The sequence below is a fragment of the Schistocerca gregaria genome, chromosome X (assembly GCF_023897955.1).
Source record: "Schistocerca gregaria isolate iqSchGreg1 chromosome X, iqSchGreg1.2, whole genome shotgun sequence".
Lineage (NCBI taxonomy): Eukaryota > Metazoa > Arthropoda > Insecta > Orthoptera > Acrididae > Schistocerca > Schistocerca gregaria.
The window spans coordinates 209824290-209838591 of NC_064931.1; the positions used below are offsets into that span (position 1 = coordinate 209824290).

At 40.2% G+C, this 14302-nt stretch overlaps 1 protein-coding gene across 2 annotated transcripts in view; it reads left to right on the forward strand.

Moving 5' to 3' along the window:
• The window catches only part of LOC126297780 (histone-lysine N-methyltransferase trithorax-like), a 221568-nt gene that overhangs the window by 41111 nt on the left and 166155 nt on the right, over positions 1-14302 (forward strand). The window contains exon 4 of one of the 2 annotated variants that reach the window (XM_049988961.1): positions 6415-6873. The exons of the other annotated variant lie outside the window; for it this stretch is intronic. Within the exon in view, the coding sequence (XP_049844918.1) occupies positions 6415-6873 (459 nt within the window). The remainder of the gene's footprint in view (positions 1-6414; positions 6874-14302) is intronic. 2 annotated transcript variants of the gene reach the window in all.

Consider the following 14302-nt stretch of genomic DNA (forward strand, 5'->3'; position numbering starts at 1 on the left):
TGTTCTGATGGTTTGTACATGTGAGCTCCTCCACAGCCAAAATCGTGGCACTGGTGGTGACAACACGTGCGTGCCCTGGGTGTTGTAGGTCCTGGATGTTTATACGTTCCGTTTCATAAAGCTGACATGACCGGAATATTGTGCAACCCGCGAGACATTGCTTTCCATACATCTATTTTATCCTGTAATAAATTTGTGAGGCATGCTTCCCTTCTGCACAGAGAAATTGGATAACCTGTCTTTGTGCTGATTGGGAGGAATCTGTTGTGCAACAAACTGCGGAAACACCTCTCCAGAAATGAAGAAATTGCTGCAAAGCCATTAGTTCTGTTCGTGCAAACTGGGACTACCAGTATCCAGTCTCTCAACACACACATTCACGCACTGGAATTACATGGTCTCCTTTTCAGTTGGGCATAACTTATAAGTTGAATGTTAATGCTGTTTTTGTTCTTTGAATCACAACACAAGCAGCACAGGTTTATACACTTACTTCTTTTGAATTTGCTCATCAGATGATATTTGCTGTGTTCTGATACATGAACCACTGTTTAGTATAAATATTTGCGGTATTAAAAAAAAAGTCATGATTGGGCACAGTTGCTATATGAACTTCTTTATTGAAATGCTGCGAATTTTGCCCAACACCATACCATCTCAGGTGTTAATAATGACATTAATTTCAGGTCATACATCCAAACATGATCATTTGTATTAAAAACACCGTTTTCCATTACTGTATAAAAATTATAAAATGTAGGAAAGCAGCAGGGTTAAACACAAGGTGCGTTATGTTGTCAACGAAAAGCACAAGACCGGAATCTCCAGTTTGTGTTACCATGTGATGATGAGCCAAGCGTGAAATGGAGAGAGCTAAAGAAACAAAGATAGTTGCGGTAATATGCAATATCTCTTTCCAAAAGTGTATTGGAGCTGCTAGACAACTGTAATAACTGTTCAGCTTGAAAATGTTGATTAGTGTATACATTTTTAAGTTTGTGTTCATATTGGTTGTGTCTAACACACTTATTTTTAATTACATTTTACTACCCTTCTGTCTTCTCAGTTTGGATTCAGAAGTTACGTTCATAGATCGCTGTGTATGGCATACAGGCAGTAACTTCAGACAACTGACCTTGCTACTACATTCCAACAATGGTGGCTATGAAGGAATATTTTGGAACTGTGTTTTTGCATTGCTGCTTGTAATGTAACACAACACATAAGTTTTCGCATTTGTAACTTAATATTAAAAGTAACGATTAAAAAAAAGTACTGGCATATTTCATAATATTTATCTTATTATTAATACAGTGCATTACTAATAAATGGACTACTACAATTATCCAGTTTCGGAGTTCTATTGAAATGTACTTGTTCAGGTGGAGGTACACATGTTTGTTTGGTGCAATAATCATTTTGTTTTTATTTATATATGAGTTTGAAAATGAATCAGATTTAAATTATTAAATTCGTAGATGCAAAGCTTATGTAAAATACGTGCTTATGATAAACATTTCCAAGTCATTTGGCTTTTGAATACCAGTAAGCATAAAGAGGATGTTGGAATAAAATTCATGAAAAGTGCTCCTGTTCAAAAATTGGTTGGTGGATTTTCTAATAATAGTTCTCTTAGTTCCCTTTCAAACTCTGTGGAGCCTTTTTGTGTAAAGGTGGTACATTCTGTTGTTTGAATCAAATAAGTATGTATTGCAAATTTAATAGAAAAGTGTACATAGTGCAATGATCTAGATGACTCCATTAAATGCTAAAACTGTATGAAGCAAGTCTATTATCTTACTATCAAAGACATCGAAGGTAAAACAATTTTTGTGTTATGTGATGAAATATAAGACAAAAATGGACAGTCCATTGCAGGCATTGTGACTAGAACCATAAATAAGAGTGAACTGTCAACACATCATCTCATTACAAGTAAGAAGTTGTATACAACTAAAAGCGTTACTGTATCCTCATTTGTTGTTAACTCTGTGAATTCACTATGGGTAATTTCTGGTGCTGTGAATTACCTAATGGAATCTAGTACCACACTTAAATGTATATTTCCAAATGTAACAGATTTTACGTGCTGGAAATTATTGCTGCAAGTTTTCAACATTTTGGAAGTTTAGTATCTTCTGTGAATCAGGTTTTGTGTTTGTGACAACACTTAAGTTGAAGTAAGCTTTTATATTAATAGCACTTGATTTTCCGCTGCCACCAGAACTGATTACATTGCATTAAAACTTATGGTTGCAGAAAGTGGTATAGTTTACAAATCATTTGGGAACTGTTAGGGTGTTGTAAACTCATTTTATTCTCAACTTCCAGGCTCCATTCAAATTGCCAATAATATGCTGAAATGTGGGAATATATGCTACTGTTTCATGTATGCCCACTGATGCCTTCCTTCTTTTAGAGGCCACATATTCTACTCTTTGTGATTTATTAATTAGACTCAAAGCCACCATCTCTAAACTGAATTCCACCCAAGGAAGAATTGATGATTTAGTAATGAAGAAGTATGAGAACTTACATTCAGAGGACCAGATTGGAAATAAATTTGTGTTTATGAAGAAATTTTGAGGAACAAACCTCCAGTAGTAGAGAAGTAGCTCCTTTGTACACATGTGCTTAACATCCTGTGAGGCAGTGTAAAAATGTTTATATCATTACGAAATAATTGTACAACACAGTAGGAGAGAATTTTCCTTGGAACACTTCAGATATTTAGGGATACGATCTGCAGCAGAAGAGGAATGAAAAAATAAATGTGAGTAAAGTATTTTCATACAATTTTAAGATAATGATAATATTTTTATTACATGTTTTGTAGATTTTTTGTGTGCAACTAAATCATGCACTGCACAATATTCTTTTAATGCGGAAATTGTTCTGTTTCATTATGAGCAATTTACCAGAATAATTTTATTAGTACATAAAACTCTGGTCCCCCCTTGACTCATTCTGTGACCATATACCGTCGATAAAAAAAATACATGTATTTTGCTTCCAGTTAGTCATCTTGATTTTTTGCATGATATTTACATAGAAAAACAGAATCTGCCTTGCAGATTAGTCTGCAAAATAGTTTCATTATTTTCTAGCAATTTGTGTTGTTAATAATGGCATACTTCCTCAGAAATCCCTTGTTTGTGACTAGTGAATTCTTCAGTGATGTTACAATGATGATACTTGGGAAATACACAGTTTCCTTACCATACTTCACCCCTTCCAACATCTTAACCCCACAAATGCCAAAGACAAATGTTCTTTAATCTTTCACAGAATTACTGCTTACTGATACACATCCATATAAGCTTAAATATTACTAACTTCACTGTTGTCAACATGACATTATGTGGAGATGTAACATTACTGTGAAAAGAAAGTAAGGCCTTCGTCAGAAATGGACAACAGACAGACAGGCAGGCACACACACACACACACACACACACACACACACACACACACACACACACACACACACACAAATGCAACTCATGCACATGACTGCAGTCTCAGGCAACTGAAGCCACACTGTGAGCAGCAGCACTAGTGCATGATGGGAGTGGCGACTGGGTGGGAGTAAGGAGGAAGCTTTGGCAGGGAGGGGAACTGGTATAGTAGGGTACGGGTGGCAAACAGTGAAGTGCTGCTGGGGAGTGCACAGGGATGAGGTGGAGAGAGAGTAGGACAGCTATGTGCAGATGTGCAGTCGGGAGGTTAGACAGAGGGCAGGGGAGAGGTGGGGGAGGGGGTGTTATCGAAAAAGGGGAAAGGTAAAAAGACTGGCTGTGATAGTGGAATGAGGGCTGTGTAGTGCTGGAATGGGAACCGGGAAGGGCCTGGATGGGTGCAGACAATGATTAACGGAGGTTGATATGTTGCAGGAAAAGTTCCCACTCGCCCAATTCAGAGAAGCTGGTGTTGGCGGCACAGATTATGAAGCACTCATTGAAATGAAGGATTTCATGTTTGGCAGCGTGCTCAGCAACAGGTTGGTTCACGTGTTTCTTGGCCACAGTTTGCCTGTGGCCATTCACGTGGACAGTTTGTTGGTTGTCATGACCACATACATTGCAGCCCAGTGGTTCCGACATAGCTTGTAGATCACATGACTGTGTTCCACAGGTAGCCCTGCCTTTGATGGGTATGTGATGTCTGTGACTGGGCTGGAGTAGGTGATGGTGGGAGTATGTATGGGACAGGTCTTGCATCTAGGTCTATTACACAGACCATAATTATCCTTCCAACCTGGTACCAAAACAGATCTCCCTTTCCTTATCTTTCCAGTTTACCACCACCTCCCAAAGTCCCACCTTCCGGCCACAGAGGAGCACTCACCTCATAATTCAGTACCACCCAGGGCTGGAGCAACTGAATTACATTCTCCGCCTGGGTTCTGACTGCCTCTTATCATGCCCTGAAATGAGAAATGTCCTGCCCACTGTCCTTCCCACTGTCCTTCCCATCCATCTCACAGTGGTATTTCGCTGTCCACCGAACCTACACAATATACTCGTCCGTCCCCCCACACAACCCCTGCTCCCAACCCCTTACCTCATGGCTCATACCCTGTAGTAGACCTAGATGCAAGACCTGTCCCATATGTCTTACCACCACCACCACCACCACCACCACCACCACCACCACCACCACCTACTCCAGTTTGGTCACAAACATCACCTATCCAACCAAAGGCAGGGATACCTTTGAAAACTAATCATGCGATCTACTAGCAAAGCTGCAACCACTGTGGTGCATTCATTGTGGGCATGACACCCAACAAGCTGTCTGTCCGCATGAATGGCCACCAACAAACTGTGGCCAAGAAACAAGTGGACTACCCTGTTGTTGAGCACACTGCCAAACATATCCTACATTTCAATGACTGCTTCACAGCCTGTGCCATATGGATCCTTCCCACCAAAACCAGCTTTTCTAAACTGCGCAATTTGGAATTTTCCCTGCAATATATCCTCTATTCCTGTAACCCTCCTGGCCTCAACCTTCGTTAGTCATTGCCTTCACCCATCCAGCCTCTTCTCTGTTCCCATTCCAGCACTACACAGGCCTCATTCTATCATTGCACCCAGTCATTTTACTTTTCTCCTTTTCCACTATCCCATCTCCCCTCTTCCCCATCTCTCCCCTGCCCTCTGTCTAACCTCCTGACTGCACATAACTGCCCTACCCTCTCTCCACCTTGTCCCTGTGAGCTCCCCATCCTGCCACCCCTACCCTACTCTCTCTCCCCTCCCTGGCCCAGCCTCCCCCTTACCCCCACCCAGTCGCAACTCCCATCATGCACTGGTGCTGCTGCTCGCAGTGTGGCTTCAGTTGCCTAAGACTGCAGTTGTGTGTTTGTGAGTTGCGTTTGTGTGAGTGAGTTTAATCATAATGGAACACTCTTGACGCTCTTAATCATTAACATGATGCTTGACATGTTACCCATTAGACTTTGTTGATAATTTCTGTGGCACAGTCTTTCTGACCAGACAAACCTGTCAAATCCTACAGCTGTTGTCTGAATTTTCTCTGTCTCTTCTGTAAGGGAAAATAGGCTAGGATCACAAACTTACGAACAACATGAAAGAATCAGTTGGATGTGAAGCTTGTAGGTGACTTCCTTTGTGAATAAATTACATTTCTTTACTATTCTTCTAATGAATCTCTATCCGGGCTCTACCTTCTCTGTCACATTTGTTACTTTGGGCACATAACATTACACCTAAGAAATTCTCTGTGCAGCCCAACAGTAATTCTTGTTCCTTGTTGAAGATATTGAAAGTCAGACGGATAGCCTTCAGTCTTCAGTAACACTTACAATCGTCCTCCCTCCCTCCCTCCCTCCACTCCCCTCCTCTCTTTTGCCCTGTCTTTAGATGAGGCACAGAAAATTATCCACATAACCTGTTCCACATATCCTGCTCTAATAGCAATCACCACACATCCCTATATCACGTCCATAAATAGATACACAGTGCAGTAATGTGTGACCCTTTTTTGTACATTTTTAATATAACCACATTTACTGATGTGCAGTTAAAACTTTTACTTGTATTCCTACTGCAGCCGTGTACATGTATTGTTAAGGAGAAAAAGCAAGCACGAGCGCCGCCCTCTCTTCCCCTCCCCCCCCCAAAATACACACACACACACACACACACACACACACACACACACACACACACACACACACACGGGGGGGGGCATGAGGGATTTGGGAGGGGGGGAGAGAGAGAGAGAGAGAGAGAGAGAGAGAGAGAGAGAGAGAGAGAGAGAGAGACCAAGACCAGAATAATATTAATTAATACTTTTGTTTTCATTTGTGAGATGGTTGCACATTTGATGACAGTTGATTTGATACTGCTATAGAATTAAATTAAATTCATTAGTTTTTATTTTCAGGAATGTGTTCTGTCCCGCCAATTGTCAGAAGCCAACAGTGGAAAGCTGGTCGTGGTACACTGGTCAGGTGTAACTACAAAGCTCGTTGCCCTGCTTGTTGGTTGAAAATGTGTCTGAGGTCTTTCAAGATGCCTGAAGACATCCGTGGGAGGCTGCAGTCTCTTCTACCACGTGCAATGCAGGATAGCTTGGAAACTATTTCTGGTCAGCTGCTGTTGAATCCAGAGGAAACTGCATTACCAATTGCAGAAAGAAGAAGTGAATCAGACTACACCAGCAAAAGACTTAGGAGAAGACTGAAACTGCAACATAAACAAACATTGAGACTGCTCAGAAAGGATGATAATGGCAAGCAAAGTGGAAATACTAAATTGAACACTTCAGTTACACATTCGAGAAACAATATTAGAGTTTCTAAATTCCTTAGAAGGGCAGCAAGTGGCTTAAACCATACGGAAGGTAAAATATGAGATTTTGATTAGTGCCTGCGCATAACTGAGCTAACTACTTTCTGCACGCTTTTTCTTTGCCATTTCCAGTGGGGTATGGAGGAAGCAACTCGAATACCATTGGTAACCGGAATAATAAACTCGTATTGTGCTACTGTCAACGAAAATTGAACCTGCAGAACTAATGAAAATGTAATGTTTCTCAGAATTGAAACTGAATCTGCTTTACCTAGGAGGACTGCAACATGTGCTGACAAGGAACTGTGTTGTTATTCAATTTTTTGCAAAAATTTCTTGAGATGTGCTGGAATGGAAGATACATGGCATTTGAAGGAGGTCTTGTGACTTTTGCTTGTATACATTTTGGTTTGGTTGGAGAGATGGCAGCCATGCTATTTGCTCGAAATAGGGGGCCTAGAGGCAAAGAAAAAGTTAGCGGACAGTATAATTTAGATGACTCCAGTGCTTAGGTCATCATCGTGCCAGTATGAACATCTTTCTTTCCTGCTATTCCCATCATTTATTCGTAACTTAAGGAACCTTAACTTGTAATGCACCAGTCTCATATTTTATCGTTTTCCATTCATTCCCACTCAGAAATTTATTTCGAGGCACACTGTTGATAAATGCAATATGTGTAACATTTACAAACCAGTTTTTTTGCCATTTGCAGTAGTATCCATTGGCTTTTTTTCTATCAGATTTGTACTGTGTTGCACAAATGAAGGGCACTACGTATGTTATCTACTTGACCAAGAAAATAAATCCTCATGATTGAACCCCCCCCCCCCCCCCCCCCACCCCCCAGCTTTTTCCAGGAAATTTCATTTCATTCCTCCACCCTACCCATCACCCCCGTTTCCATGCCTCACATGTTTGAATGTAATTTCCTTGGCCACTTTATCAGCAGGAAATTGTTGTCTTTACAGTGTTATCTTCAGGTTCAGGGGGGAACTGAGTTTAGTATATAGATTTGTGCCAGTCTACAATTTTCACCATTTGTTATGTAGGAAAATTTTTGTGAACCAAGAACACACCATTTCACTTAAATGGCCATCATTGTCTCTCCTCGGTTACTCTATTAATCACTGACTTTTGTAGTAGAATACCAAGAACAGAATATTTACTTCATATAGCAAATGGATGGCCGAGAATTTTGCATGTGTGCAATGCTCTTACATGCCTGCAGAGCTGTGTTGCCTGGCTAAACACTTACCCCACTAACAGGCCATACAGTGTGAAAGGAGGGGGCGGGAAACTGTGAACGCACCGCATGCTGGGCAGTTGGATAAGGAACACTGAATGGTTTGCATGCAGCATGGTTTCATATTTCTCAGCAACATAGATCACAAACAAAACCAATGATTGTAATATTGTGTCGCATTTGCAACGTCATTATGGAGGCAAGGAAATGCTTCCCGAAGAAAAAAATTTAGAGCTCCTGGACAGTTTTAATGTAAAACAGTTTGCATTTTAAATGGGAAGTACGTTGCCTATCAATCAGTTCCATCTGCACATGTGGAGGGGTGCTTTCAACTGAAATGGCAAATGGTCTTGAAACAGCTCAACAACAGATGTAAGATTGGCAGTGTGTGCAAAACATGTAGAAAACTAGCATTGTAATTATTTCATTGCCACAATGAATTCTTCAAAATTCTGGTTTCTTTAGCGCTAGTGAACGTGGCAAATGGATTATGTTTTTTGTCCCTTCCATAGTGCAATTTGTTTTTTAAATTCATCTCATCAGATTGCAAGTAAAATGTTTACCCCCTTGCAGTGACTGAACTGTGGCCAGTATGTTGTCAAGTTGATTTAAAATGTAAGACCTGCAGTTCATTCTGGATCTTGTAATTTTTGTTCCTGCTATCGCTTCTCCTTCAGAATTTTAACACTAGCGGGTTTTAAAGCCAAAAATCATTCCAGGCATGTCCCTTGTCTTACTTACTTCACAGGTATATATAGTCTCCATACACTTTGTTCAGTCCTATCAAAAACTGTTACAACTGACAGTGTAATAACGCATACAGCTTCAGAAAATGTACTATTCCTACCACAAATTTCATCAGGTGCTCCATGTCTGCAAATTTAGTGCAGATTGCTTGTTGTTATACGTAACAATGAATCCTGTACAATTTTTCTGTTGATCTTTGTAATTTTTTGTTCTTTCATTGTCAACTAAATCTTTAAATTCTTTCTGTGCGGTGGTGCTATGTCGTTTCATAGCTAATTTCTGGTACCATCGATTATGTGACTGCGTGATAAATAGTGACAAATAGTGACAATTCTCATTCTTCTCTTTGGGGGCTACCATTCATTTTAAAGATTTGTGACGATAGGTTGCTGGAATGCCTAATTTTGTACAAAAACCCACTGGACCTGTGAAACTCCTTTGTGGCATAAATAAATCGCAAAGAATAAACAGTGCTGACATTATGATTCTGCTGGACTAAAGAAAACTGTGCCGACCAAAAAATACTGCATTGCACTGCTAAATGAAATATCGCGCCAATCCCTGTACTTCCCAGAAAGACTGAGCAAAGCTGAGGTGTACAGAGGAAATGCATGCGGACCGCATATGTGCAGCCATACAGTTTTGCACACTGTGGCCGACTCTAATATAATGCAACTTGCAATCATCTGTCTGTCCCTTGAGCCTAAGTTTTCCAGTTCACTCTGTTTCTGTGATAAGGATCTTCATTCGACTTAAAGATTATTCTGCTGAGGCTTGTTATGTAACTGACTACAAATTTTCTTTAGAATGTATCTCTATTTTCTCCTAGCACATCAAAATAGATGCTGACATACTTCCTACTTAAGTGGTCAACATTTTCTGCACCTGCAGGGATGATGTAACTGTCACAAATTCTCTTTTTTGGACAGTTTGTTGCAAAATTAATCCACAGTTGGTGAAGGTTTATAGCGAGCTTCCTGTTCCCTTTTCAACAGTTAAGAAATGGGAAGTTGAACTGTGACTGTACTTCTTTTGTACTTCTTTTGGTGAATTTCCACTCAAAGAACATTTTTGCTGTGCAACAATGGATGAAAAAAGATGTGCTGAAGAAGAGAATCGCCAATAAAAGGTGTACGAGACAGCTGATCTACTATTCCACTATGCACCTGAAAAGAGCGAGTATAATAAATTTTACATAAAACACTTACTATTAGAATGCATTTTTTGCAATACGGATTTTGCATTTGTCAGATGCGGATCAGAAGTAAGTGTGAAATTAATTTATCAGCAGCCTTTTAGAACATTTTAAAATGAATCCAAATTATTTGTGTGTGGATTACTTACTACTGGTGAGGTGTGGGTCCATCGCCGAACACAAGAAATGAAACAGCAGTCCAAAAGCCGTGGTTTGAAGCTTGTAGCTCTACTCTAAAACAGGTTAAGGCAATGCATTTGCAAGAAATATTGTGTAAAACAGATGCTTCTAATTGAGTAACTTGCAAGAAGGGAAATTGTGTGGATTGAAAAGATGATATTTATCTTTCATTATCACAGTGAGTAAACTTAGAGATTTGAAATATAAATTATTGGAACATCCATCTTGTCCACTAAATTTGTTACTGTTTGACTGCCACCTATTTACTCATCTGAAGGGATTAGTGGCTGGAAATCATTTTGAGTAGATATTTTCCAGCTTTAGATGAGAGTTTACCAAACAGTCCAGAATACAAAAAAGTTGGGATCTACTTGCTGTGAAAAATAGGGTAAAATGCATGTTGTGTGTGTGTGTGTGTGTGTGTGTGTGTGTGTGTGTGTGTGTGTGTGTGTGTATGTGTGTGTGTGTGTGTGAGAGAGAGAGCGCCGGGGGGGGGGGGGGGGGGGGTTAGATTTATTTTCTTGCTGCATTTCTGCAGATACAGAGTGCTGCTCTGTCTTTGCTGCAAAACTAATCTCCTTTGTCACTGATACTGAAATGCAGAAACTTGGTATACATCCTTATTGCAACTTCATTGTCTCCTATGGTATCAGATTTTTTGACAAAATGAGAATTAACAGTCTTAGCCCAAGAAATAGTAGTCAAAATAACGTGTAGTATCAGTTGTCTACAGTGGACTGCAGTTGATAATTTAGACACATAAGGAGCTGCATCATTCACTTAGAGAACACATGATGGAAAACATATTCCAACTTGGGTAACATCTCCTTAACCATTGTACAGGAAGGAATGCAATGTTCTGCAGAATCCATTTTCAGTAGTCTTCCCACAGAAGTGAAGAATTTTGGTGATAAACTCCAGGTTTTTCAAATCTAAATTAATAATCTGTCTCGTATTTTGTGTGTTTATGTAGTGATTTATTCCGTGACTTAATAGCTTTGGTTCATATAATTTTCTGTAATCTGAGGAGCGCACAAGAAAAAGTTTAAATGGCTGCTCAAGCTTATAACTGCTTTTGTCATTGTCAGTAACTGACAGTAGTAACTGAAGATATTATGTCTTGGTGTATATGTAACACCCGACTGCATTATGTTGTGCTTTATTAAACCAAGGAATTCATATATGCGACCAGAGATTGCCGTACCTGCAGTGCATAGATACTTTCTTGATGAGCTAATAATCCCAGTGCATTGATATGTAGGACAAGATTTTTATCTCATTGAACATAATTGTATGGATTTCACAACATTGACAAAATACGTGTAGAATGAGCAATGTAACTTTTATAGCTCTCACTGCGAATGCTAGAATTCTGCCAGCCCCTTAGACCAAAACATGCATTATATCACGTATAGCAGAGCTTTTATCTCCTTGAGTGGTTGAAAGCTGGGTTTATGCCATTTTCTACCTAGAAAACTGGCTATTTGTGTGGGAACAGCCTCGCAGAAAGGGAGGAGAGTTACAAGCAAATCATCTTATTATGATTGAACAGGTACATATTTTCCTTTCTTAGGGATCCCTTCTTTAATATATTGTTCAACACATCCCTTCCTTTGAAACATGTTCTTTGAGTGTATGTTGCTCCAATCCTGGTAGGTATTGTAGCTCTATGTATTTGAAACCTTTCTCTTCTGGGCTGGCTGATGAAGATCTGCCTGCTGATATAGAAGGGTGTTTCACAATTCATGTTACACACTTGTGGAGATTGTGTAGGGGACTTAGTAGATCAAGTTCTACATAGGAACGCATGTCCGGAAATGGCTCGTTTCCGTACAAGGAAAACAAGATTTACAGATTTCACTCCTATTTAATGTGATTTCACAAATGCTATTTGATATGACGACCACAAAGTTCAGTGCGCACAGAGTATCTGTGAATTAAGTTTGCATAAACTCTGTCCAACGTGTGTGTGTGATTAATCGCTTCTGCTTCAGCTATGATCTGTGCAACCAGATCTTCCTCTGAGTGGCCAGAGGTCTGGTAAAGAAGACTCTTCACGTGACTCCACAAAACAAAATCCAAAGGGTTAAATCTGGAATCTTGGTGGCTGAGTTTTTGATCCACCTCGACCTATCCACCTGTCCTCATAGACTACGTTCAGGTGGTTTTGGATGCTCACTGCAAAATGCACTGCCACACCATTGCCCTGGAACCACAATATGTGCTGATTGTTCACTGACACACCTCCCAAAAACTCCGCCAGTACTTTTTATAGAAATATGAAGTACCTGGCAGCCTATAGGTGGGGAGGAAGGGTATACAGCCAAACCCCACAACCATCGCAGATACCTGTCCAGAATTGATGCTGGAGGTGTGCTGAAATATTTGTACACACATTGCTTTGGGGCATTCTTGATCCAAAATGTGGCTGTTTCAAGTGTTCAAATACTTAACCTCTTAAAATGTGCTTAATCAGTGAACAAAATTCGCCTCAGAAACTGAGAAAAATCCACACAATGGTGTGTGAACCAAGTACAGAAATTGACACGTGGCATAAAATATGCCGGGAGCATGGTGTATACCTTCTGAGGGTGATATGCATGGAATTGCTGTTCATGCAGAACACAGAAGACAGACGAGTAAGGCACATGCAATGGTTCGAGTACTTGTTGTTGCGATCTCTTCAACTTGATGAAGCACAGCACTTCTTCTTCCAGTAAAACAGTGGCAGCTTCTTGGAGTACCACAGTTTGCTTTATCGCTTGTGCATTTGCGACTTTTCAACAGTCATTGTTTGACACTGGCAAACAATGGGGTGGAGTCACACGATTTGGAAAGTACTTGGGGTACAGACGTTGAGCTTCTATTCCGTTACAGAGTGTTTCATTGTAAATTTATAACATGTTGTTGCATTCTGTGAACGTTTACTTGGGTGTCCTGTTAATGCAGTACTAGTCACTGTAATATCTATTGATGAACCACCAGGAAGCATGAAAACAAGGGAGATGGAAATAGAGGACACATCATGTCATCGTACCATTCATGAATGTGGGTAACCTACCATAACAGGCAAACTGTGTAAGAAACGTCTAGCATGCAACTGAGTAGCTTATTTTCCTGGTAACAAACAAACGAACTGTTTCCAGACATGTGTGCCTATATAAAACTTGACCTACTGAGTCTGCTCTACAACCTCTGGAAGTATGTAATATGAATTGTGAAATACCCATGTGTCAGTGTACACTAGGTTGTTGTGTATAGAGTGGCTGAATTGCCTATCTGATTCACATGTCCAGAAGTGGTAACTTCCCTTTCCTTTTCATCTCAAATACAAACTTCACATTAGGTGCCATACTGTGCACATGTTTGGTAAACTGCTGAATAGTTTTGATGCCACACAGTCATGTCACTGTAATAAAATTGGGTTACTCCTGTAGACAGAGGAGAACCTGTAGTTATTACGTACAGGTGGTCATCAAAGTATTGTGAAACATGTTGAAAGTCTTGAGAGGATACTGGCCAGCTAACAGCCTCAGAACACATTTTACAAGCAGTTTTGAGAACAGATAGAGAAAACATCCAAGCTGATCATAATTTGATCTGGACTAATTCTGACGTAATATGTCAGTATACATCTGAAATGTTTCAGTGTGAGTCTGCAGTAACAAAGTGTGGGCACCAGTGTCTTGGTTATATATATTTGCCTAGTCTGGAAATCAACAATTCATTGCCAGTAAGGGTAGATCACACCTGAATACCATATTTGTGGATTTTAGGTGAGCTTTACAGACAGTGGGAACAAGGAGTCAAAGCTCTCAGATGCTGTAGCATGGTGTCAAGTCCCCTCAGGGGACTCACAACTCTTTTGTATGTGCATGGTGAGCATGGAGCCCCAAGATATTTCAGCAGCTACTTACTTTCCTGTGCTACAATGTCCCATCTCGTGATTACTACTCCTCCTCTTGCTCTCTTTCTCATGGTGCCAGCCTTCGATGTTGACCCAACTCTCCCCTAGGTTCTGCCTTCCTTTCTTGGAATTTTCTTTCATTTGCCATCTTTAGGTTGAAGAAATTTGTGATCCTATTCTGGGTTTGACCTTCATTTTCTATTTTT